Source organism: Salmo trutta, chromosome 12, assembly GCF_901001165.1.
Source record: "Salmo trutta chromosome 12, fSalTru1.1, whole genome shotgun sequence".
Lineage (NCBI taxonomy): Eukaryota > Metazoa > Chordata > Actinopteri > Salmoniformes > Salmonidae > Salmo > Salmo trutta.
Genome location: NC_042968.1, coordinates 61623691 through 61651332, shown reverse-complemented (window position 1 = coordinate 61651332; position 27642 = coordinate 61623691). Strand labels below are relative to the sequence as shown.

At 45.3% G+C, this 27642-nt stretch overlaps 1 protein-coding gene across 4 annotated transcripts in view; it reads right to left on the bottom strand.

Annotated features, from left to right (window-relative positions):
- Positions 1-374: 374 nt before the first annotated feature.
- The window catches only part of LOC115203931 (LHFPL tetraspan subfamily member 2a protein), a 68609-nt gene continuing 41341 nt past the window's right edge, over positions 375-27642 (bottom strand). For all 4 annotated transcript variants that reach the window (XM_029769028.1, XM_029769025.1, XM_029769026.1 and 1 more), the window contains 2 exons: positions 14765-15780; positions 375-1866 (listed from right to left, as the gene is read on the bottom strand). In XM_029769028.1, coding sequence (XP_029624888.1) covers positions 1610-1866; positions 14765-15185 — 678 coding nt within the window. In that variant the 5' untranslated portion in view covers positions 15186-15780 and the 3' untranslated portion in view covers positions 375-1609. The remainder of the gene's footprint in view (positions 1867-14764; positions 15781-27642) is intronic.

Sequence of the window (27642 nt, the reverse complement as noted above, 5' to 3'; positions counted from 1 at the left end):
TAGAGGGGTAGACCCAGGCTAAGCTGACTTGCTGACAGTAGACGAGGGGCTTGGAGTCTCATACTGCAGCCCTCTGGAGAAACAGGGAGATTTGTCAAGTGACATGGAAACGCTGTCCAATCTGGAAGTCATCAACTGGGGGGGGGGGGGGGGGGGGGGGGTGTGTGTGAGACTCATGCACATACACACTGGCGGTCTGGAGTGTGGTGAGGGGGTAGGTTGGAGCTGGCAATAGTGAGCGAAGACTCTCACCACTTCTTTCCCTCCCTTCCTCACTCCCCCTCCCCCTCCCTCACCCATCCTTCCAGACAATTCATTACATAGAGCCCCACAGATATGAACTTTGCTGGAGAAAAACTCATACCCAGAACACCTTTTCTTTTTCTTTCTGTTTTTATTGGTTTGACAGAGACAGACTGAGGAGCTGGGAAAGTGGGATGAGCATACAACAACGCACGTTTCAACAGTTTCTTTCCAGCGCTGTGGCTGGTGTTGCCGGAATAACAGTCCTCCCTTGGTGTCGCAGGAATAAGAGTCCTCCCTGAAACAAGACACTCATCTGAATACTAGTGTGTTGTTGTCCAAGTCTTTGTCCATAGATTATAGGGAGTCGGCTGAGGAGGACCTCAACGAGACCAGGCTAGGGTCATCAGAGATGGGGGGGGGGGGGGGCAAAATCATCTCAATATTTGAAAAAGGAACCAAGCAGTCTCTCACACACAATAACAAACACACACACAAACACACCACAGCTCTCTCTTAGCAAGCTCATGCAGTCCGTGTGAACCATGGCTGGTGTAGGTGTCCCATCAATACATTTCAAGGGTCCAAGAAGACATACATTGGTCATTTCAATTGACAGTACATTCTGAAAGCTTTTAAGGACATCATGATTCCATGCTAAACTAAGGCCATGTCTGAGAGTAGTTTACTTGACTGAGTAGTGGTTCCCTTGTAGAGTTACTCACACCTGGCTTAAGTTGGCACTTGTAGAAGTTCCCTCTAACCGCTGGTCCAGGGTCAGATATTATTTGATCCTCCCCATTAGGTTCAGGTTATGATTTGGGGTTGGGAAATCTGATCCTAGATCTGTAGCTAGGGGCAACTTCGATCTGGAATTTTAAGTTATAACAGAAGACTAGCACCAGGTAGGCGGATCTTCAGGTAGTGACATCATCACACCAGGATCCAAGGCGAGAGTGACATCATTTAAAACACAGCCTGAACAGAGCTGAGAGGACCACCATTCTCAGATCATCATCATCATCATCATCACTATGTACAGTATATGCACACTTATTTACAATACAAACTTACTGGTGTCAGGGTAGCTGGTACTGGCACACATTACAAATAATAACACACAGAACACAGACAGACAGCACCTCTGGTGGCGAAGAGTGGAAATACACTGAAACACATTTGTGAAAAGCTTGGCACTGTAGATTTCTCCCACATCAACAATAACAACAATACAGGGTCAAAGGTCAGAGAGTCAGTCTTAGTGGTAAACAATATGGGGGGGGGGGGGGTGGGCTCCGTTTGATTGACAGCTGGGCCCCAGAGTGGAGACGAGGGGGGAAGGACATGGCATTCCTCCTCGTCAGCCTCAGAGCAGGCAGATAAGGCTCTTGCCCTCCTCAATCTCCTCCTGCACCTTGTCTGAGGACGTGGCGATCTCGGCCTGGGCGGAGAACACAGCACAGACGAAGGTGAGCACGGTGCCCCCCATGGCTGTGTAGAAGGCCCAGCCCATGGTGCACAGCCCCGACCGGTAGGGAGCCGCGTCCTGACCACAGTACAGCTGCACCTTGTCTGAACCCCAGCCTGCAGGGTATAGCATCAGACCCAGGATCAGAAAAAGACCTGGACCACAGAGGAGGGAGAGAGAGAGGCAGCGTTAGTTCATCAGTAACAATATAAAGCATTAAATAGACCTAGAAACAGCAAACATATGTGTGTGACTGATTGAAATTTAGCTGCCGAGAAGCGTGGAATGACAACAGCGCATTCTCCAAAGTCCATCCACAGAACAGCTAACAGCTACATTCTCTGGTATCAAAACACTTCCTGTTTCAATAACACGTTAGCATTCTGATTTCCCGTTGGTCAAAAATATTATACTGGGCTAAAATGATTTCCTTCACCATCCCTTTCAGATGGGACTCCTACTCCATTCCATTCTAACAGTACACCTGGCCAGTGTCAACTCTCATTGCAACAAAAAGGCCTGATGCCCATCTTTCCCCAAATATGCCCCCCGCATCGCGACCCTGAGGTTACAGCACAATGTAACCCTGGGGTTATGGCACAATATGACCCTGCTGTCAGCTCTGGATCCCTGGGGGTGGGTGGGGGGTATGTAGGGGTTTACAGCAGGAACAACAGGAAAAGGTAGCCAGAGGGGTTTCCTCCCGCCAAGTCACTGAAGTGACCGACCGACTAACCCCGTCTCAGATTCCTGTATCTCCCGCTGTTGGAGGATGGAGCCACTTCCTGTGGGGGCGGGACCGACTTCTAACACCACACCGATTCTGTTACAACACCCCTGCACTGTACAATATTCCACTTTTAACAGAACACGGATTCTGTTACAACACCCCTGCACTGTACAATATTCCACTTTTAACAGAACACGGATTCTGTTACAACACCCCTGCACTGTACAATATTCCACTTTTAACAGAACACGGATTCTGTTACAACACCCCTGCACTGTACAATATTCCACTTTTAACAGAACACGGATTCTGTTACAACACCCCTGCACTGTACAATATTCCACTTTTAACAGAACACGGATTCTGTTACAACACCCCTGCACTGTACAATATTCCACTTTTAACAGAACACGGATTCTGTTACAACTAGAGGTCGACCGATTAATCGGAATTAGGGCCGATTTCAAGCTTTCATAACAATCGGTAATCGGTATTTTTGGACACCCATTTGCCGATATATATATTTTATTATACCTTTATTTAATTAGGTAAGTCAGTTAAGAACAAATTCTTATTTACAATGACGGCCTAGGAACGGTGGGTTAACTGCCTTGTTCAGGGGCAGAACGACAGATTTTTACCTTGTCAGCTTGGGGATTCAATCTTGCAACCTTACGGTTAACTAGTCCAACGCTCTAACCACCTGCTTTACATTGCACTCCACGAGGAGCCTGCCTGTTATGCGAATGCAGTAAGAAGCCAACTTATCTTATAAAAAACAATCAATCAATCATAATCACTAGTTAACTACACATGGTTGATGATATTACTAGTTTATCTAGCCTGTCCTGCGTTGCATATAATGGATGCGGTGCGCATTCGCGAAAAAGGACTGTCATTGCTCCAACATGTACCTAACCATAAACATCAATGTCTTTCTTAAAATCAATACACAAGTATATATTTTTAAACCTGCATATTTAGCTAAAAGAAATCCAGGTTAGCAGGCAATATTAACCAGGTGAAATTGTGTCACTTCTCTTGCGTTCATTGCACGCAGAGTCAGGGTATATGCAACAGTTTGGGCCGCCTGGCTCGTTGCGAACTAATTTGCCAGAATTTTATGTAATTATGACATAACATTGAAGGTTGTGCAATGTAACAGGAATATTTAGACTTAGGGTTGTCGCCCGTTCGATAAAATACGGAACGGTTTCGTATTTCACTGTTTTCGAGATGATAGTTTCCGGATTCGACCATATTAATGACCTAAGGCTCGTATTTCTGTGTGTTTATTATATTATAATTAAGTCTGTGATTTGATAGTCTGACTGAGCGGTGGTAGGCACCAGCAGGCTCGTAAGCATTCATTCAAACAGCACTTTCGTGCATTTTGCCAGCAGCTCTTTGCAATGCTTCAAGCATTGCGCTGTTTATGACTTCAAGCCTATCAACTCCCAAGATTAGGCTGGTGTAACCGATGTGAAATGACTAGCTAGTTAGCGGGTGCGCGCTAATAGCGTTTCAAACGTCACTCGCTCTGAGACTTGGAGTAGTTTTTCCCCTTGCTCTGCATGGGTAACGCTGCTTCGAGGGTGGCTGTTGTCGATGTGTTCCTGGTTCGAGCCCAGGTAGGAGCGAGGAGAGGGACGGAAGCTATACTGTTACACTGGCAATACTAAAGTGCCTATAAGAACATCCAATAGTCAAAGGAATATGAAATACAAATCGTATAGAGAGAAATAGTCCTATAATTCCTATAATAACTACAACCTAAAACTTCTTACCTGGGAATATTGAAGACTCATGTTAAAAGGAACCACCAGCTTTCATATGTTCTCATGTTCTGAGCAAACTTAAACGTTAGCTTTTTTACATGGCACATATTGCACTTTTACTTTCTTCTCCAACACTGTGTTTTTGCATTATTTAAACCAAATTGAACATGTTTCATTATTTATTTGAGGCTAAATTGATTTTATTGATGTATTATATTAAGTTAAAATAAGTGTTCATTCAGTATTGTTGTAATTGTCATTATTACAAATAAATAAATAAAAATTGGCCGATTAATCGGTATCGGCTGCTTCGGTCCCCCAATAATCGGTATCGGCGTTGAAAAATCATAATCGGTCGACCTCTAGTTACAACACCCCTGCACTGTACAATATTCCACTTTTAACAGAACACGGATTCTGTTACAACCCCCCTGTACAACACCAGAACCTAGAGGAGAGCCTAATCGAAGCCTGGACTGAAGTAGCAGTTGAAACGTTTGCCCAAATCCCACACTTGACCAGTGAAGTTGAGACGGTGCAGGTCCCTGTAGTGTCTTGTGTTCAATATCTCTGTATCCTTGCGCAGACCATCTCCATCCAGAATGACGTTGTAGGAAAAGGCAGTGATCCTGTTACTGGTTCCTTTGACACACACCAGGAGACGTTCCGTCACGCAGTTGGCAGCTGGGACTGGAACTACGATATCACAAGTCTACTACTAGAAGTCTACTACTGGGAGCTCTGTTAAATGGAACTACAATAGTAATACTGGATGTCCACTGGAGTCTAGATTGGGAACGGTGTAACTACGATATGTCTACAGGCACATTTCACTACCGTAAGGCCACTAGTGCAGAGATTTCAAGACTTGTCTTGCATGCCTCTCCTGCTCCTCTCCCCTCCCTACCGTGGGAGCGGATCACTCAGGCAGCCTGAGGGTCTGCAGCCGTCTGCATCTCAGTAGGAAACAGTTAGAATAATACGATTAAAATGAAAGGCCAGAGAGAGAGCGATGGAGGGAGGGAGGGAGGGTAGGGAGGGAGGGAGAGAGATGGAGAGAGGGGGTATGGAGAGAGATAGAAAGAGAGAGGGGCCATAAATGGCCTCTTAGGTCTCCTGCACCTCTATATCGGACCAGCACTCTAAGCCTCCTTCCCTGCCTCACTCCCTCCCTCTGTCTGCCCCAGTCACTCGCTTCGCCAGGAGATGAAAAAAAAGTGAAATGCCGACACCAGCTTTCCTCTCTCTCTCTTTCTCCATCTCCCTCAGAGCAGACCAAAATCGTATTAAATGCGGAAATGAAAAGTAGGTCATAAATTGCTTCCACATGTTGCTGCGTTGCCTTGACAGCCAGAGCAGCTCTGGTGACGGACTGGAGGTATGGTTTCAATTCTACTACCCCTCTACCCCCACACTACCCCCCTACCCCCACACCCCTGCATCCTTTTTCACCCCTCTCTGTGTCGAACCAGTGTTTCCTAACTCCAGTCCTTGAATACCCCCAACAGCACATTGTGTTGTTGTCGTAGACCTGGACAAGCTCACCGGAGTCAACCTGTCAACTAATCATCAAGGCCTCAATGAGTTGAATCAGGTGAGTCTATCCGGGGCAACAACAACAATGTGTGCTGCTGGGGGTACTCCTCAACTGACCTACACTCCTCCACCCCTCCTCTCTTCCACCCGGCCGTTCTACTCCTGGTTCCCAGAAAACCGGGGCGTTCACATCCTCTCAACTCCAGGAAATGGTGTGAACGTACCGCGACAGAGCCTGAGGTAGAGGGAGTGGTCTTCCCTGTGGTTCAGTTGGTAGAGCATGGTGTGTGCAACGCCAGCATGGTGTGTGCAACGCCAGGGTTGTGGGTTCGATTCCCACGGGGGGCCAGTACAAAAAAAATATATAAAAATGCATGAAATGTATGTATTCACTACTGTAAGTCGCTCTGGATAAGAGCGTCTGATAAATGACTAAAATGTAAAAATGTAAAACTGAGTGAGAGTGGAAGAGAGCCTGAGGTGGAGAGGCAGTGAGAGTGGGACAGAGCCTGAGGCAGTGAGAGTGGGACAGAGCCTGAGGTAGAGAGGCAGTGAGAGTGGGACAGAGCCTGAGGTAGAGAGGCAGTGAGAGTGGGACAGAGCCTGAGGTAGAGAGGGAGGGAGAGTGGGACAGAGCCTGAGGTAGAGAGGCAGTGAGAGTGGGACAGAGCCTGAGGTAGAGAGGGAGGGAGAGTGGGACAGAGCCTGAGGTAGAGAGGCAGTGAGAGTGGGACAGAGCCTGAGGTAGAGAGGGAGGGAGAGTGGGACAGAGCCTGAGGTAGAGAGGGAGGGAGAGTGGGGAGAGTGGGACAGAGCCTGAGGCAGTGAGAGTGGGACAGAGCCTGAGGTAGAGAGGGAGGGAGAGTGGGACAGAGCCTGAGGTAGAGAGGGAGGGAGAGTGGGACAGAGCCTGAGGTAGAGAGGGAGGGAGAGTGGGACAGAGCCTGAGGTAGAGAGGCAGTGAGAGTGGGACAGAGCCTGAGGTAGAGAGGGAGGGAGAGTGGGACAGAGCCTGAGGTAGAGAGGGAGGGAGAGTGGGGAGAGTGGGACAGAGCCTGAGGCAGTGAGAGTGGGACAGAGCCTGAGGTAGAGAGGGAGGGAGAGTGGGACAGAGCCTGAGGTAGAGAGGGAGGGAGAGTGGGACAGAGCCTGAGGTAGAGAGGGAGGGAGAGTGGGACAGAGCCTGAGGTAGAGAGGCAGTGAGAGTGGGACAGAGCCTGAGGTAGAGAGGCAGTGAGAGTGGGACAGAGCCTGAGGTAGAGAGGCAGTGAGAGTGGGACAGAGCCTGAGGTAGAGAGGGAGGGAGAGTGGGACAGAGCCTGAGGTAGAGAGGGAGGGAGAGTGGGGAGAGTGGGACAGAGCCTGAGGCAGTGAGAGTGGGACAGAGCCTGAGGTAGAGAGGGAGGGAGAGTGGGACAGAGCCTGAGGTAGAGAGGCAGTGAGAGTGGGACAGAGCCTGAGGTAGAGAGGCAGTGAGAGTGGGACAGAGCCTGAGGTAGAGAGGCAGTGAGAGTGGGACAGAGCCTGAGGTAGAGAGGGAGGGAGAGTGGGACAGAGCCTGAGGTAGAGAGGGAGGGAGAGTGGGGAGAGTGGGACAGAGCCTGAGGCAGTGAGAGTGGGACAGAGCCTGAGGTAGAGAGGGAGGGAGAGTGGGACAGAGCCTGAGGTAGAGAGGGAGGGAGAGTGGGACAGAGCCTGGGGTAGAGAGGGAGGGAGAGTGGGGAGAGTGGGACAGAGCCTGAGGCAGTGAGAGTGGGACAGAGCCTGAGGTAGAGAGGGAGTGAGAGTGGGACAGAGCCTGAGGTAGAGAGGCAGTGAGAGTGGGACAGAGCCTGAGGTAGAGAGGGAGTGAGAGTGGGACAGAGCCTGAGGTAGAGAGGGAGGGAGAGTGGGACAGAGCCTGAGGTAGAGAGGGAGGGAGAGTGGGCAGAGCCTGAGGTAGAGAGGGAGGGAGAGTGGGACAGAGCCTGAGGTAGAGAGGCAGTGAGAGTGGGACAGAGCTTGAGGTAGAGAGGCAGTGAGAGTGGGACAGAGCCTGAGGTAGAGAGGCAGTGAGAGTGGGACAGAGCCTGAGGTAGAGAGGCAGTGAGAGTGGGACAGAGCCTGAGGTAGAGAGGCAGTGAGAGTGGGACAGAGCCTGAGGTAGTGAGAGTGGGACAGAGCCTGAGGTAGTGAGAGTGGGACAGAGCCTGAGGTAGTGAGAGTGGGACAGAGCCTGAGGTAGAGAGGCAGTGAGAGTGGGACAGAGCCTGAGGTAGAGAGGCAGTGAGAGTGGGACAGAGCCTGAGGTAGAGAGGCAGTGAGAGTGGGACAGAGGGTGGGAGAGAGAGAGATGCAAGAATTTGTGTAGTCTTTCTCATATTTCTTGCCTCTCCACACATTTAACTCTCCACAAATATTAGAGTGTAGCTTTCCAGGAAAAGGGGAAGAAAAGGGAGAGAGGGAAGGAGGAGGTTGGGACTCTTACTGGAAACTTCCAGGCTGCTGTGATTGCCAGGTAGAACTGTGAGCCAAGAGTGTGAAAAACTGGGTCTCCTCACTCTCCTAAAGACACTCTCTTCAATAACTACACTGTCAATAACTACACCTCCTAAAGACACTCTCTTCAATAACTACACTGTCAATAACTACACCTCCTAAAGACACTCTCTTCAATAACTACACTGTCAATAACTACACCTCCTAAAGACACTCTCTTCAATAACTACACTGTCAATAACTACACCTCCTAAAGACACTCTCTTCAATAACTACACTGTCAATAACTACACCTCCTAAAGACACTCTCTTCAATAACTACACTGTCAATAACTACACCTCCTAAAGACACTCTCTTCAATAACTACACTGACTCTACTCATCCGCTGCTCCTCGGGAACCTTCATCAGCTGAATCAGGTGTCTTAGAGCAGTGCTGGATCAAAATCCTGCATACCTAGTATCCCCTGCAGGAGGACGGTTGGCCACCGTTGCCTGCTAGAGTTAAGAAAATGGTTTCAGCAGTTAGACATGGTTTTTTTTCCTGTGGGAAACCTGGGGGAGTTTTGTGTTTCTCGGTGTTTTTGCTCCACTGCTCCACTGGGGACTGTAGTGTAATACGAGAACAGGCAATAATAGGGACAGATATGATATCCTGATTCTTTCCACACAGTCATACTGGAGCTGTTGCTGTTCCGTTGGTAGGAAGACCTGATTCAGGATTACAGTAATATGCACCGTGACCGTAGACCGGACCTTCCATTCATTTCTATCAGTCTTTATCTACAACACATTGCCTTTCACCTGACTCTCCCCCTCTATCTCTTTCCCCCTCCCTCTCGCTTCCTCTCGCCCACACCTCTGTTGTAAACTCGCTCTGGCTCTCTATCTCTTTCCCCCCTCCCCCTCTCTTCCTTGCACCCACACAGCTCTTTTGTAAACACTGCTCGTGATCGGTCAACATCTCAGACATTTGATTGGGTAATGAGATGTGAGTTCCAGTCAGTCCAGGCCAGTATTGTACTTTGGCTTTCTCTGTTTGCTCAACAGTAGAAACATCTAGACTAGTCGTCATGATCAGCCTGTTCCAATACAGTCATTATCATCTGACCTGTAACAGTCAGTCACACTTTATCATATTGTATTTCCTCGTCCGCCATCACTCAGCCCAACCCTAGCACCCAGGTCAAAGGTCACCGGTGTGAGAGTACTATACCGTTGAAACTATTTCTTAGAATAAAAAATACAAAAATAAGTTGTAATATTTGTAGCTACTTTTTAAGAAAATACCTGCAGTCAACTTGCGCAATACGTTAGGCGATAAAGACCACGTTCTTCATTTCACCGGATTTCCCCAAGTCACATGGTGTTTGTTTACAAGCACACAACGAGGAGAGACAGGAGCCTTGTGAGTCACTCACTGTTGTGCAGCACACGCCAGGTGATCTAGTTACAGTATGGAATTCACAACTAAATGTTTACCAGCTAGATATCTTAGAACTGTTAAGTTGACAGTCTAAAATGTGCTAAATGCTCTGCATTTGTGCATTTGGTTTCCTAATTTAGTAGCTAGTTAGTTAGCTATCTAGCTAAATGGTTAGCTTCTTCCAAAATCAAGCTTCGCTAGGTAACGGCAGAGAATCCCCTCCTGGATCAAGAGCTTTGCTGTCTAATATTTGTTTTCTGCGTACAGCAAACTGCGAGTAGCATTTCTTTGTTAATTGTATAACTTCTTTGGACTAGGGGGCGGTATTTTCACGTCCGGATGAAAAGTGTGCCCAAAGTAAACTGCCTGTTACTCAGGCCCAGAAGCTAGGATATGCATATTATTAGTAGATTTGGATAGAAAACACTCTGAAGTTTCTAAAACTGTTTGAATGATGTCTGTGAGTATAACATAACTTATTTGGCAGGCGAAACCCCGAGGACAAACAATCCAGGATTTTGTTTTTTTGAGGTCACTCTTTTCAATGGGTTTTCAATGGGAATCTAGATTTCTAAGGCACTTGCTTGCAGTTCGTATCGCTTCCACTGGATGTCAACAGTCTTTAGAAATTGGTTGATGTTTTTCCTTTGAGAAATGAAGAACTAGGGCTGTCCAGAATGAGGGTCGAGTGAAGTGTACTGTTTGATAGAGGCACGTGACCTGAAAGCACGCTCCACTTTGTTTTCGTCCTGTATTGAACACAGTTTATCCCGTCTTAAATTTTATCGATTATTTACGTTAAAAAATACCTAAAGTTGTATTAGGAAAGTTGTTTGAAATGTCTGGATCAAGTTTACAGGTAACTTATTAGATACTTTGTAGTCATGTTGCGAGAGTTGGAACCGGTGTATTTTCAGAATCAAACACGCCAAATAAATGGACATTTTGGGGATATAACGACAGAATTAATCGAACAAAAGGACCATTTGTGATGTTTAATGGACATATTGGAGTGCCAACAGAAGAAGGTCTTCAAAGCTAAGGCATGAATTATATGTTATTTCAGATTTTTGTGTTGTGCCTGGCGGGTTGAATTATGATTTTCATGTGTATGTTTGATGGGATGCTGTCCTCAGATAATAGCATGGTTTGCTTATGCCGTAAAGACTTTTTGAAATCTGACACTGTGGCTGGATTAACAAGAAGTTCATCTTTAAACCGGTGTATAACACTTGTATGATTTATGAATGATTATTATGAGTATTTCTGTTTTTGAATTTGGCAAGCTGCTATTTCACTGGGTGTTGTCAAATCAATCCCGTTAACGGATCACTAAGAAGATAACTTTATGAGCTGGGATGTTGGTCCTGCAAATACTTTCATTTTTGCTAGCATTGCTAACCTTCGAAATACAGAAAATCAGTGGGGTTTGAAAATAGCGCCCCTTGTGTTCAGTGCCAGTATTACTGAACATCCCATTATGGCACAAGGTCGGTATTATGGTCTGACAATCTGGATCTCGCCCAAACCTTTCTAGTTATGTTACATCTCCAATAGATTTCGATCAGAGACACACAACCTTCCCAGTATGACATCAATGTGTGTGAAAATTAGGTGAATAGAGTCAGGACCAGTCTAATGACTCCAGGTGGGATGACGTGACCACCGCTGGCTACACAACCACAATCTCTCCCTCTGAGGTCAAGCCTTTCACCAAAAAACATCTGCCACCTGATCCCAGTCTTGGTCACATTACGGTACAGTCGGTCTGCACACTTAGTGGAAATAATGATTGGAGGAAAGTCAAACTAGTGGAAAGGAGACAGATATATATATATATATATAGAGAGAGAGTGAGAGAGAGAGAGAGATACAGAGAGAGCGATACAGAGAGAGAGATACAGAGATATACAGAGAGAGAAAGAGAGAGATACAGAGAGAGAAAGAGAGATACAGAGAGAGATACAGAGATACTGAGAGAGAGAGAGCGATACAGAGAGAGAGATACAGAGATATACAGAGAGAGAAAGAGAGAGATACAGAGAGAGAAAGAGAGATACAGAGAGAGATACAGAGATACTGAGAGAGAGAGAGAGATACAGAGAGAGATACAGAGATACTGAGAGAGAGAGATATACAGAGAGACAAAGAGAGAGAGATACAGAGCGATACAGAGATACTGAGAGAGAGAGACACACAGAGAGATACAGAGAGAGAGATATAGAGAGATATATACAGAGAGACAAAGAGAGAGAGATACAGAGAGAGAGAGATACAGAGAGAGAGAGAGAGAGATAGAGAGAGAGAGAGAGAGAGAGAGAGAGAGAGAGAGACATATAGAGAGAGTGAGAGAGAGAGAGATACAGAGAGGGATACAGAGAAAGAGATACAGAGAGAGAAAGAGAGAGATATAGAGATAGAGATACAGAGAGAGATAGAGAGAGATACTGAGAGAGATACAGAGATACTGAGAGAGAGAGATACAGAGAGAGACAGAGAGTGCGATATACAGAGAGAGAGATACAGAGAGAGAGAGAGATACAAAAAGAGAGAGAGATACAGAGAGAGAGAAATATAATGAGAGAAATACAGAGAGAGATACAGATAGATACAGAGAGAGATACAGAGATACTCAGAGAGAGATATACAGAGAGAGATGCAGAGAGAGAGATATATACAGAGAGAGAGAGATACTGAGAGAGAGATACAGAGAGAGAGAGATATATACAGAGAGAGATATATACAGAGAGAGAGATATATACAGAGAGAGAGAGAGAGATACAGAGAGATATATACAGAGAGAGAGATATATACAGAGAGAGAGAGATACAGAGAGAGATATATACAGAGAGAGAGAGATACACAGAGAGAGATATACAGAGAGAGAGATATACAGAGAGAGAGAGAGAGAGAGAGATGCAGAGAGAGATATATACAGAGAGAGAGATATACAGAGAGAGAGATACAGAGAGAGAGATATATACAGAGAGAGAGATATATACAGAGAGAGAGAGAGAGATACAGAGAGAGAGATATACAGAGAGAGAGAGAGAGAGAGAGAGATATACAGAGAGAGATACAGAGAGAGAGAGATGATAAAGTGATATCACAGAATGCTGGCTGAGAAATGACCGCGTTTTCCATCCCTCTGGTCTAGGACACAAGTGGAGGTATCACTGTCAATAGGAAAGAAATCTGAAGGAAAAACACCAACAGAAAAACGGCAACACAGACCGACTGCTTGATATGGTGTTGCTGTGTGTTTTGGTCCTTATCTCTTCCTGTAGCCAGGGCATTAAAGGAAAAATCCACCCAAAACCACCTAGAATTTACAGTGTTAAATAACACTAACATGTGATAACAATATTTTTGGTGAATATATGTTTCATTTTGTCGTTATACTAATAAGGTTTGTAGCAACCCGTTAAAAAACATTGTGAAATTCTGTTGCAGCTCAAAACCCACAACGCAATGCTCTCTCTATGGGCTATCTATCTAGGTAGAACACTTAGCTACACTCAATAATACCAAAGACAACATCAGCATGTGAAGTAAAATCACCTAAACAAACTGCACTATCTCACCACGTTCAACCTGCAGACCGATGTGCCTCGCAGAGTAGAGTGTTACATTCACAACGACCACGCAATGGCACTATGTAATGCCCCCTGGACTGACGAGGCAGACAAATAGGAGAAATGTAGTGGACCCTCTGCTAAATGACACGTTTCTCAATGTAGGAGTATCGCAAAAAAATATGATCGATGGCTCATTCGAGAGATCACGTCCTCCCGAGTTATGACATTGAAATCTGACATGTGTGATGGACGTTTTCGTAAACTAAATGCTGTGTTCCTATTCACTTCCAGTGTAGCCAGCAGTTCTAGCTCAAACCGGCTGTATTTCTACCTGCTTGAACAGCAATAACTCAGATACACATGAAAACACGAAATGACCCCGGGAATCGATAGAACATCACTCAGAGATGCACAAAAGCAATATAACGTTCAAAGTCGATTCATCTTTCCTTTGGGTTAATGACCCAACTCAGACAGGGGGCCGAGCGCTGGGGGCATGAAGGAAACGTCTCCCTGCTATTTCTGGTTCCCCCCTCGCCCCCTCTCCTCATCCTCTTCCTCCCAGCGACCCACACGGACCCATAACGAGCCGCTCTGCATTTCTAATCAGTCCAGTTGTGGAAGTCCTCTGACTACGGCTCAATAACAGCTACAATAACACTGGACTGTGTTTGCCACTTCCACTAGGTCTGAATGTGGGTTACATTGTTAGGTGGTAACTGTCCACAATCACCTCAATTCATTTCGTGCCAGAAAGTTGTCATCGTGACCAAATAGTGGGGAAAAGACATCAGATTGATCTTACAGTAGATATGTGTCTGTAGGGCGACTTCACCCTGACCTACTCGGTCCCCTGTCATTTACACCGTCCCTGACCGTTTAAGGAACGAGTACAGGGGAGGATAGGAGAGAGGGATGAACGCTCAGGGAGATTCAGTCGGAATGACCTCACCCTCTCCTATGACTTCCTCCCATAATTCACGGCAGGTCACAGTGACTCCAAGATTCATACAGATACAAACACACACAGACGCCACACAGGTCACATGACGTCACCCCAGGCTGACTCAAGATGACAAATATTTGGTACCTTGTCGCTCATGGCAACGACCTCGAGAGGGAGGTGCAAGGTTGCTGTGCTTCCCGGATACCCGGATACCCGACCTATAGGGTTAATGGTCACCTAGAGCACACAGAGAGCCAGCTGAGAGTGATAGTTAATACACTCTCGGGGGACTGTGTGTGTGTGTGTGGTCAGCGGGGTCTGATTGCTCTAGTAAATGTTTAAACTCTGAAGGTTAGAGATGGGACAGCAGCACTAAAGGTTAGATAGATGGGGCTGAATGTTGGCTGGTCAAAAGGCACCCACCCCTTCACAAGCCCCTCGCTCCCGACATTCCAGGGGTTCGACAGTCAGCCAGCTGTGTCTAACTACTACACTGCATAGTGAAAACTACAACCAACCCACAGGCAACACAACAGTTCGCACAGCAACACTGGAGCAAGAGGGCCTGTGCTTTTCTCTCACCTGCGATGGCCTGCAGCAGTCCACACACGTTGAAGATGCTCTTCTTCATGATGCTCTGGAAGCACATGGTGAAGACGGAGATGAAGGCCACGGCACACAGCAGCAGGATCCCCGCCGCCAGGAAGATGGACGCCGCCTGCCAGAACCCGCTGGCGATCTCCCCAAAGTGCACGGCGTACGGCCCGCACAGCACGCCGCGCTGCAGGTGGGGCAGCTTGATGCAGCGGCCGTAGATGCCCAGAGTGGGCCGGTAGGCCTCGCCGGCTGCAGTGGCGCCGTGAGGGCCGAAGACGGCGTCCGGTATCCGGGGGAAGCCCACCAGCCAATCGGTGCTCATGAAGGCGATGAGCTCGCCGAAGGCGACCACGATGCTGAGTAGAGTCCACAGCATGGAGCGACAGGTCACGATCACGTGACACATGGTGGTGGTGACGTTTGCAGTGCTTCTGAAGTGTTCCTGGTGTTGTCTGTTCAGTTAAGTTCGATGGGGTTGATTCCGGGAGAGGTGGACTGTCATCCAGGGGTCACACAGGTAGGAACAAAGGTGAAGGTTCAAGTCCTCAGGGGTCTTCAGGAAGAGGGAAAAGGGTAGAGGGAGAGAGCAGAGAATGGGTTCCTGTTGTGACAGAGGTGTGGGAGAGAGTGAACTGTTCCAGCGCAGGGAAAGGAGGAAGGAGGAGGAGGAGGGTGGGAGAGGCTGGTTTGGAGGCAGGGCCTGAGGTCAATGATTCACAGTGTCCCTCTCTTCTCTGTTCTTATCTCCTCCTGGTGTCCTTCTGGCACTGCTGTTGATCTTGTTCCTTCTTTCTGCTCTGTCACTCGATCTTTTCTTTCCGTCCTTCCCACTGTCTTACTCACCCGCTTTCACTTGCTCTCTCTCTATCCCGTCTTGTGCGTAAGCGTGTAAACAGTATCGCTTTCGTCTTTCTCTCTCTCGTTCTCTCTCTTCTGGACTCTACATCGTAGTGAAGGAGTGTCTCCAGGGCCAGCCAGCTGGCTTCTCACCAACTACACACCTAGCGAGAGAGAGAGAGAGAAGGGAAAAGAAAGTGAGGATGTGATCATAATTTATGACAGACCATGGTAAAACTAATAGCTGTGACAAGCTGTATTAACAGTGTTGGCATCGAATGTTTCAGAAGTAGTGTTTAACTCCTCCCAACTCGCATAAAATGTAACTTTAATCAGCAAACACAAAACTGGGTCATGGGCCAACACAGCAGTTTTAAACAACCAACCATACTCTAAGACATGTTGTGTCAAACACAAGGCCCGCGGGCCGCATCGGGCCTGTGACACATTTCTATCCCGCCCGCGCAACGATTTGGGTTGTCAATTCATTTAGGCGCTGCACTACAAGTCACAGCAAGCGCTGCCAACGTGCTGCACGCCAAACGGCAGTGTATTGCCACACACCCACCCCTCCCCCCAGACCCCACACACAAACACAACTCAGCCAGTGCACTGGATAATTAATATCATCACTAATGGCACTGAATGAATCTTCTACCAGACCGAACATTTAAATGTGTTGCGGGCTAAATGGCCATGTTCCAACAGGTTATCTTGATTGTCAATAAGTTATAATTTAAAGGATTCACACGCCAGTATAAATTACTACTAAAGGACAATAAGACACACAAGCGAGTATAAAAAGAGTCGCCAGTTGAGTCATCTACTTTATGAAATGACAGCCTGTCGTGACCGCACGGGTGAACTCAATGTCAATTGAGCTGCTTTCATGTGTCGGGTTTAGCGTGCGACGCGGAGGAGAAGTGAACACAGGCACATGCCACCGTCCTAGCTAGGACACTAAAATGTTGCGACAAATCACCACGCTAAAGGAGAAGCATGTAGGCCACACAGCAACATTTGAGCAGTAGCCTCGGCTGGCTACTCCACTACAAGACCTTAGAGTGAACCACACAGCAACGCGGCATTCAACCGTACTGGCGATGCGTGCAGTGCGAAATGAAAAATGAAAAATAGGTTTGAAGTTTAAACAACCTAGCCAAGTTTTTGTTACTTGGCGTTAAATACCTTTCGATTCGGGTCGCAGCATATTACGCACACCTGCAAGCATAGCAGCAAAGGCTGGACAAATAGCATTGATCTCTTCTTTTGTTTTAATATGTATAAAAAAAATGCTACATACAGAATCTTATTGTAAAGGGATATTTTTTTTCAAATAAAACAACGGCCAGTTTGGGTCACAGTTTGTGGACACGTTTTTTTCCCCGGCTATGTCTGGCACACGAATTCGTTGTTTTTTTTCTTCCAATATGGCCCTGGTGCTGATTGAGTTCGACACCCCCTGCTCTAAGAGTCAGTGGCGTAGCGCATGGTGAATAAAACATACAGACAGGGGGCTTGATTTTAAATGAGTCAACAACCTCCTTGTCAGGCTTAAACAAAGCCAGACCTGGAGAGGAAGAGAGGAAGAGAGGAGGAGGTCGAGAGAGAGGAGGCCTGGTCACACAGATGTCTAGATGTGTGTCAGTGTTCGTTTGAAGTGGGGCCTCCTCTCCTTTCTGAGTGTGTTCATGTCTGAGAGCCCGGAGGAACCCGGCTGCTCTGCTCTCTGTTTTGGTTTCCCCCCGCGGAGCTCCGTGACTCACGGGGTCAGAAAGGAGAGATGTGGAAAGAAGGGATGATGGATTCTTTGACAAATGGATGCAGACGGAGGGGAAAAAACAAACGGCAGTCTCAGATGAAACAGCCCGTGCCGCTGACCTATGGTCAGTTACCAGCTGATAGCAGCCTGGCTTTCCAACCACCGCGGACCTAACACATAACAGATCTAGAATCAGCCTGCATGAGATAACCCTGCTGACACAGCCATTGTATAAACACCAGCACTACAGAACTCACAAAACCCCAGTGTCACCATCACATAAAAGCTACAAAAACACTACCAGCATATAGCCCAGTTACATGAACATGTCATAAGCTCTACCATTCCCTACCGTCACTAGAAGGCTGTGGGATAACAAGCCGTGACATCATTTCACAACTCGGCCAGTCCACACACCATCTCTAAACAGGAACTAGATAGCTGACCCACACGGCTTGGTTTCACAGCATGGCCTTTAAAACAAATAGACAATAAATAAAGCACGCCAACAGACGAGAGCTGAGGGATTGGTGTTTTTTTGAGGTCGGTTCTGTTTCGGGTTTGGTTATTTACAGCATTATGTGTGTTGAATGCTGTAACAACACTGAATAAAACAATAACCAAATAAAACAAGTCCCGTGATGGTAGTGACTGTCCCTTTCTGCGTATCACTTATTAACTATAATGTATTCACTTTACTTTAATAAAATATAGGTTTTTATTTGATGACTTTATTATTTCAGTCCAAGTCATCATCTCATGCCTATAGAGCTGCTGCCTATGCTGTCTGCCAAAAATCACTATTTTAGTAGTTCTTCAAAGTAAATAAGGCATACTTTTATGACTGCTGAATAGCAACTATCAATCAGTTAGATCATGTATTTTCAGGCTCGTGAAGCAACTGCTTTCTATCATTCTCTCCTCAGTCTCCTTATCTGCTCCTCACAGACCGGACAAGTTTAAGTGGGTTCGCAATGGATTATGGTCATTGTAGTTCATTACCCGGCTTTCTGCAGAATATTGGCCTGTTGGAAACTACAACTTCCCATTACATCACACAGTTCAGGCTTGACGTGATTTATCTCTACAGAAAAGCGCACAGTAAAAAACCCGAACTGGATGGAATAAACCGACGTTGGTCAATTAGTTGTTTAAAACCGACAAATAACCAACATTTCGGTTAATCACTCAGCACTACAACAGACCTTGGAGAGATAACCCAGAGCAACATCAGTCAGAGAAATGATATACCCAATCCCACTGGCATTACTTCAAAAGCCAGGCCTTTTCACAAACATTTGTCTTCTATTATCTAACTGTTAGTTTACCTAAAAACACATGTTCATTTACAGTCCAACTTGGCACATAGACACTAACATAAGGCAGCTTAGCAGTCCATGTGAACCACCATATTCATGTAATAAAGCACAGCAAGGAGATCATGCTACAGAACATCAATGCAGCAGTAAATTACTAGAATGTAAAAGCTGCTGGCTTAGAAACCACACGTTGTATTGAACAGTTGATGAGACCAACGGCTAGGTCACGTGTTAATGGCCTCCTACTCAGGTCAGGCTGAGGTTGTGTCTCTCACTGGGCCTCTGGATCTCCATGAAGTATCTGGGTCTACTGGGAATCCCTCACTCTCTCATAACTCATCTGACAGCTGAGTGGATCCTTCCAGGTGACATTTCGGCCTTTCCCAGGAGTGAATATGGGAATGTTGAATCTGGAGCAAGAGCTGAGTTCATAACTTTATCTGGGTGGAACTTTTAAAGGGTCAGAGGAGGACGCACCTTATCACACGCACGCACACACACACACACACACACACACGCACACACGCACACACACAAAATCCCTCATCATAATCGTAAAGGTGTTAATGCAACTCTGCCTTTCACCAGGTTTGTGAAGATTAGACTCAAAGGCATCAGAACATCAGGCGTCATCTTTGAGATGACGAACACTTGGGGTATTCATAGACCTCATTTCAATAATCGCCTCTCCTCCTCTCTCTTCGTTGCTCTCCCTCTTTCCTCCTCTGTCCCTCCTCTCCCTCTTATCCCTCCAGGTCCATGGCATGTACCGCACCACAGGGGCCAGCTTTGAGAAGGCCCAGGCCGAGTTCGCCATGGGCGTCATGGCCAACAAGACGGTCCAGACCGCCGCTGCTACCGCCGCCTCCAACACCGCCACACACACACACACACACACACACACACACACACACACACACACACACACACACACACACACAGGACGGGGATTTTTATTTATTTTGAAGTCGTAAACACTTTCCTGAGTGTGCTGAAAAGGACACCACTTACATAAGGTTCTACCTTCTCAGCAGGCTCACTAACTAGCGCTGCGTTTTCCATCAAACAACTCCAGTCATGAGTTCAGACTCCTGAGCACATCAGTGTAGTAAAACTGGGTCTGGTATTGTGAAGCATTGTGACCGGAGAGATGGTCACACACACAGACCTTTTTACTCTGTTCTCTGAACCACTACCTTCCCTCTCTCCCTCCCTCCCTCTCTCCCTTGCTTCCACCTTCCCTTCCTCACCAGCTCATGGGAATCCCTCAGCCCGTTCCTGGACAGTGTGTGGGGTGTGGGAGGGAGGCCCGGCGTGGGGGACATGGGGCCAGGCAGTCATCCAGTCTGGGGAGCAGGGTAAGGAGTGAGGCTGCTCGTGGAGTAGTTAGGCTTCTCCAAGCTCTGATGTTACTGATGGTCATTAGTAGCCTACCAAACTTGATAACTGCCTGGTACTCAGCACTCTATTGTCCCTCTAATCTCTCTGACATCAATGCAAATGTATTCGAAGATCCAATCAATCACTTCATGAGAGTCCATGAGCTCATGTTGCTACAACATTTCTATAGGCTATGCATTTGTGCAAGAAAATAGAGTGATGGCCTCTATTAAAAAGAGGAGGATCCCATCAGCTTTCTTTAGGCTTGGCCTACTATTTATGTAGTAGAGTTAAAATGGTTATTCCATCAAACTTCAAATTATTAGAATAGTACACAATGCAGAACAGAACAACCAGGTTGAGGGTCAGTGGCCCAAGCCCGCGAACAGGAATATTCCAAGTTCAGACAGAAGGGGGGAGTCAGATCGCTATGATCGCCAGGAACTTTACTTTTGGTGTCTATTTTTAATTGTTGCGCTACTGGTGCTGCCTGGTGATGTTAGGTAGGCAGCTACAGTAGCTGAATGATGTTAACATCTTCGGGTTTTGTTTCATTAAATGTATTTTATTTGATCTGGGTGCTTGCGTCACCTACTAACACCCTGGTACTACCCGTAGCTCCCGTTCTCCTCAGTCTGAGAAAACACTGAGAGAGAAAGGTATGTGTTGCAGATTACTCCTTTGTAGAAGTCCATAACGTGAAATAAATAAAACATCCCAAGGTTAATGCTGTAGATATTGTTATAAGGGAATGTGAGACTATTGAAACGTAACTTTCAGAGTTGTATTGTTGTTATTAATATAGTTTACAGAGTGCTAAAAGTGTTGCTAGCTAGCATGCCTTTCTGTGATGCAGACGGTTAGCTGAGCTGCCGACTGATGCTGGCGTTGCATTATGGGAGATGTAGTTTGCTCCTCTAAGGTCTGAATGGGATAGAGGCGATTTCACGTTGTAACTTGTTTGTGTTGCAGTGTTTTTGTACATGAGTTGTTGTATTTTGGTACTGTCAACACTGAAAGCACCTAGCGATGTATTGGGGATGTGAGACAGGATATGTGTTTTACCTTTCTTCATGCTCCTGTGTAGAACAGCTTGTCAGGTGGTGCATTGGAGACTGATGTGTTCCTGTCCTGTCTTTTCATAATACTATTGCAGATCAACATAAAAGCCTAAAAGACAGCCGTGGTGTCGCTCTTCATTTCCTGGTTCTCCTGTGGTACATAATAGACCCGCTACATTTATTTCTCAACTTAAGCAAATATTGAGCACATTGCTTATCTTTACAACAGGAGTATAGCCTACCTGGCTGGTATGAACATGAATCACGGGAAAAGCGTCCTTCATTTGCTATTTAAGTGCATAGATGACAGGTTTATGATAATAGTCCATTCTAAATCCTAACAAATTTCCCACATATATTATTTAGTATATGTAAAGACAAGATTAAATCAAGAATAGTCTGATGGTTGACAATATTAGCCTATCACTTTATATATATATATATATATATATATATATATATATATATATATATATATATATATATATTATCACTTATGAATGATGCCCAGCCTAAGGCAAGAAACAATGTATTTTTTTTTCTTTTCGAATAGTCGCTCGCCTCATGTAGCCTAGTACATAGGCCTATATGTTTTGATAAGGTTTGTATCACAACTAAAGTGACCAAATAACTAGTAGGCTATGTGTGGAAGCCAGGAAATGCCAAGAGATGCTAAATGGGTTTATGTTAATTAATGGTCAATTACCCTGAGACTGACAGTTATTTGCTTGACAATCACCGGCTGATGAAACTTGGTGACCGCCACAGCCCTAGTGGTGACGCGTGTGCTGCCTACGCTCTGAACCTCCTGTTGGTTTCGGTCACACGGCCCCCATGGAGAGGGTTAGTCTGCTCCGCTATGAGGTCACACTCCCTTTAGGGGGGCTTAGTGTGTGTGTTTAATTCATTATGCGTGAGCTAGGGAGATAATACAATGACAGCATACTGACATTTTGAACTCTGTTATCCTGTTGAAATATCAACAGCCCCCTGGCTTTCCTCCCTCAGTTTCAGTCTCCTCTCTTCTTCCACTAAAGAGACAGAATGACCCAGATCTGTGGGTGGCTAGCGACTGTGTGTCGCGTGGTGCGTTTCCAAGTCTGGTGAGGTCATAAGAACAGGCGTAGGATTAGAATGACTTTTATTAAATCACAAATGTGCTTATTAACTAAACACACGCAAACAGTCCCAACGACCTCAACCCGGACTGGATTAGTCACTGTCTTGACGCAAAACAACCTTTCCAGTAACTCTTTCTACTTTTCAACACACACACACACACACACACACACACACACACACACACACACACACACACACACACACACACACACACACACACACACACACACACACACACACAAACACACAAACACACAAACACACACACACACACACACACACACACACACACACACACACGCCAGGTCGTTCTAGTTCCTAGTTGAGTCAGTCTCTTGAAACAAAAACCCGTAGATGTTCTGACACCTGTGATGTTCCACAGACTCCAGTTCAAACAGCACCAAGAGGAAGGATTCTGGCTCAGTCATGCACTGAGACACTCTGGGACAGAGGTCAAACGTTTGCCGGTCAGTTGCAAAGACTAATTCCTCATTGGCGCACGCACGCACACACACACACACACACACACACACACACACACACACACACACACACACACACACACACACACACACACACACATATGGATGTTGTTTAAAAACACTTAAAAAGCAGAAAGGTTCTGAAGCAGCTGGAGGTAGGTACACAGAGCAGAATCAATTGACCTGCTTTGAAGCTTAGGCCACTTGGCCTTTGACTCCAACCGGCAGGGGTGCCTGATTGCAGTGTGTGTGTGTTTGTGTGTTTGTTGGAGGGGATAGATAGAAGAGACAGATAGAGCATTGAATTGACAGAGACAGAGAGACAGAGGGACAGAGAGAGAAACAGAGAGACAACGACAGAGAGAGAAACAGAGAGACAGACAGAGAGACAGAGGGACAGAGAGAGAGAAACAGAGAAACAGAGACAGAGAGACAGAGACAGAGGGACAGAGAGAGAGAAACAGAGAAACAGAGACAGAGAGACAGAGACAGAGGGACAGAGAGAGAGAAACAGAGAAACAGAGACAGAGAGACAGAGACAGAGGGACAGAGAGAGAGAAACAGAGAAACAGAGACAGAGACAGATGGACAGAGGGTCAGAGAGAAACAGAAACAGACAGAAAAGTGATGAGAGGAGAAGTGGACAAGTCTGGGCATGTCTAGTCTAGGGATGGGCATGAGTAGTCAATTACTCTATGTCAAAACTCGATCTTTAACCAGAGATCAAATATTTTTCAAATACTGTCAAACTATTTGGTGGAATGTGCCTTGTGGCTGCCCGAATGGGCAATTGAAAATGTGTCCCGATTAAATTAGTAAAAAATGAAGACAACGTTAATTTGGTTTGATTCTAGTGTTCCATTTGTACATGTGCATTTGCGGGTCACAACAGAAACGAAACCAAGCGTCACACAGTTCTCCTCCCTAAGTTCCGACCGCTCCCTCTACAAACGCTGCTTGAGCACGCACACAAGCTCCCGTTAGGCCTACAGAAATAAATGCCTATAAAATCTATCGAACTGAAGGGATAGTTTGCTCCTCTTTCGAGTTAACTTCCGGAAGTGAATGAAGGGAAGTGAATGATGGTAGACGACACACCCCCTTCAACATGCATACTGCAAACAAACCAAACTCATCTTGCCTCCTCTTCTTATCTTTAGTTGACCTCTAAAAAACAAATATGGCGGCGCGCACAAACTACCCATCGTCTGATTTATTTCGATTTTTCGAAAGTGTTTTACTCAATTATATGATCAATGGTGAGCTCACCCGCGATGTGATGAATTGTCAATAGTCATTTCTATTAATTAATTCATATTCTGATTTCTGTCAAGCAAATGTTAGCTAAATATGACCGCTTGTGTTAGGTCACTCTTTCCTCAGTTAGCGCTAGGACTAATGTAGCCTACATTTTACAGTTTGGATGATTGTGTTATGCTGTCACTACTTCTGTGAATGTCTGAACATTGCATCCCTCCCCCCAAAAAAGAGTCACGTTCAGGACATAACGTTGTAAGGACTGTTTGTGCAAAATGTTTCTGTGAAAAAAAGTGTTGCCAGCTCCAATGCTGACTGTTGCGTCAATCGCAACTGGGTGTTCTAAATAAGCATTCTAATCCCACCGGTTTGAGCGTACGCTGCAGGGACCACTGTAGAATGATCACACCTGTGTGTTGGTAGGTGTCAAAGGGTTAACCTCTCTGGGGTATGTGGGACGATTTCGTCCCACCTACGTAACAGCTACTGAAATTCCAGTGGCGCGATTTTTGAATCGTTAGAAATACTATTACTTCAATTTCTCAAACATATGACTATTTTACAGCTATTTAAAGACAAGAATCTCGTTAATCTAACCCCACTGTCCGATTTCAAAAAGGCTTTACAACGAAAGCAAAACATTAGATTATGTCAGCAGAGTGCCCAGCCAGAAAAAATCAGACAGACATTTTTCAAGCTAGCATATAATGTCACACAAACCCAAACCACAGCTAAATGCAGCACTAACCTTTGATGATCTTCATCAGATGACACACCTAGGACATTGTGTTATACAATACATGCATGTCTGTTCAATCAAGTTCATATTTATATCAAAAAACAGCTTTTTGCATTAGCATGTGACGTTCAGAAAACGCATAACCCCCGGCAAACTTCCGTTGAATTTACTAACAGTTTGCTAAATTACTCACGATAAACGTTCACAAAAAGCATAACAATTATTTTAAGAATTATAGATACATTACTCCTCTATGCACTCGATATGTCCGATTTTAAAATAGCTTTTCGGATGAAGCACATTTTGCAATAATCTAAGTACATAGCCCGGCATTACAGGGCTAGCTATTTAGATACCCACCCAGGTCAGCCTCCACCAAAATCACATTTCCTATAAGAAAAATGTTCTTACCTTGCTTGTTCTTCATCAGAATACACTGCCAGGACTTCTACTTCAATAACAAATGTTGGTTTGGTCCCAAATAATCCATCGTTATATCCAAACAGCGACGTTTTGTTCGTGAGTTCTAGAATGCTTCTTCACGGTCCCGCGCATGGCGCATTGGCGTGTCAAAAATGTCTAAATATTCCATTACCGTACTTCGAAGCATGTCAACCGCTGTTTAAAACCAATTTTTATGCCATTTATGTCGTAGAGAAGTGATAATATTCCGACCGGGAGTATGCATTGAGCCTAAACAGCCGAATAAAATTTCTCCTCGGGAGCGACTCGTGCACGCGCCTCATTCAAAGGTCCTCTGAGCATCCACTTACAAAAGGCGATAATCTGTTTCAACCTGAGGCTCCCTCGTAAACCTTCAGGTTTTTCGCGGGCTCTGAGAGCCTATTGGAGCCCTGGGAATTGTCACGTTACAGCTAAGATCCTTACTTTTCAATAAAAAGATGCAAGACGCACGACTCCTTGTCAGACAGGGTACTTCCTGCTTGAAACCTTGTCAGGTTTTTGCCTGCCATAGGAGTTCTGTTATACTCACAGACACCATTCAAACAGTTTTAGAAAATTCAGAGTGTTTTCTATCCAAACCTGAACAATAATATGCATATTCTAGCTTCTGAGTTGGTGTAGGAGGCAGTTAAAAATGGGAACATATTTTTTCCAAAATTCTCAATACTGCCCCCTAGCCCAGACAGGTTTTAAGGCAAGTCGTTCAGGTCCTGAGGCAACAACAAAGTGTTCAGTTTTCGCCGGGCATAACGTGACCCATGTCATCCAAAAAGATGACTCAAGTTTGCCAAAAAGCACCTGGATGATTTAAAAAATATATATATTTTTCACCTTTATTTAACCAGGTAGGCCAGTTGAGAACAAGTTCTCATTTACAACTGCGACCTGGCCAAGATAAAGCAAAGCAGTGCGACACAAACAACAACACAGAGTTACACATGGAGTAAAACAAACTTACAGGCAATAACGCAATAGAAAAGTCTATGTACAGTGTGTGCAAATGAGGTAAGATAAGGAGGTAAGGCAATAAATAGGCCATAGTGGTGAAATAATTACAATTTAGCAATTAAACACTGGAGTATTGATGACACTTGATGATCATCAAGACTCAAGGAAGAATGTTCTATGGACAGATGATTCAAAGTATAACTTTTTGGACGAGTGCCACTGCTGAGGTTATTGCCTTTTGAAGATTGTGTTCCATGATATAATATCACCAGTTGATATTCCGATTTCAATAAACCAATCTTAAATTGCACTTTTTTAGTGGCTGAATACACACTACCGTTCAAAAATTTGGGGTCACTTAGAAATGTCCTTGTTTTTTTAAAGAAAATCGCATTTTGCCCATTAAAATAACATCAAATTGATCAGAAATACAGTGTAGACATTGGTAATGTTGTAAATGACTATTGTAGCTGGATTTTTGATGGAATATCTACATAGGTGTACATAGGCCCATTATCAGCAACCATCACTCCTGTGTTCCAATGGCACGTTGTGTTAGCTAATCCAAGTTTATGATTTTAAAAAAGCCTTAATTTCTCAGAACAAGAATAGACTGACGAGTTTCAGAAGAAAGTTTCTGGCCATTTTGAGCCTGTAATCGAACCCACAAATGCTGATGCTCCAGATACTCAACTAGTCTAAAGAAGGCCAGTTTTATTGCTTCTTTAATCAGAACAGTTTTCAGCTGTGCTAACATAATTGCAAAAGGGGTTTCTAATGATCAATTAGCCTTTTAAAATGATAAACTTGGATTACCTAACACAAAACACAACTGGTATTTTATTTTGTATTCGAGTACTCAAGTACTCGAAATGAAGAACATGCGAAATGAAGAACATGCGAGTACTGGAACAGTCAAAATTTCAAAGTCTGGTCAAGCGGAGCATCTGTAACTAAGATAAAACTGTAATATTTGCTTACAGTCGACATATCTACTAGTGTATCATAAGGCAGTGTATAGTGTGTGTAGGAAGGTAATGTTAGGAAAAAGCCTACTTCGATATTCCCCTTAGAGACAGATCAGATAGACCAGACAGGCACTGCTTCAAGTCGTTAGCTATCATGAGCAGAACTTTCCCAGCAGTGTGACGCATGGCAGTGACTGATGTTTATGATGTCTATTACCCTCTTTCAGAAGACAGAGGTAGGCTACGATTATGTTGGGATCATATTATTACACACACACGCGCACACACACACACACACTAGTGCTGAACGATTAGTGCTTTTTGAGGTTGGTTCTGTTTTGGGTTGAATGCGAAACAACTGCTCTCTATCCCTCTCCATCGCGCTATCTTCTCTCCCTCTCCGTGTCTGCCCCACACTAACCTGATGTGGCAGGCATAAAAGAAACACAGACTGGACAGATAGGCACGCAATGGATTATGGTCATTATAGTTAATTACCACATTTCCTGTGCTAAACTATGTA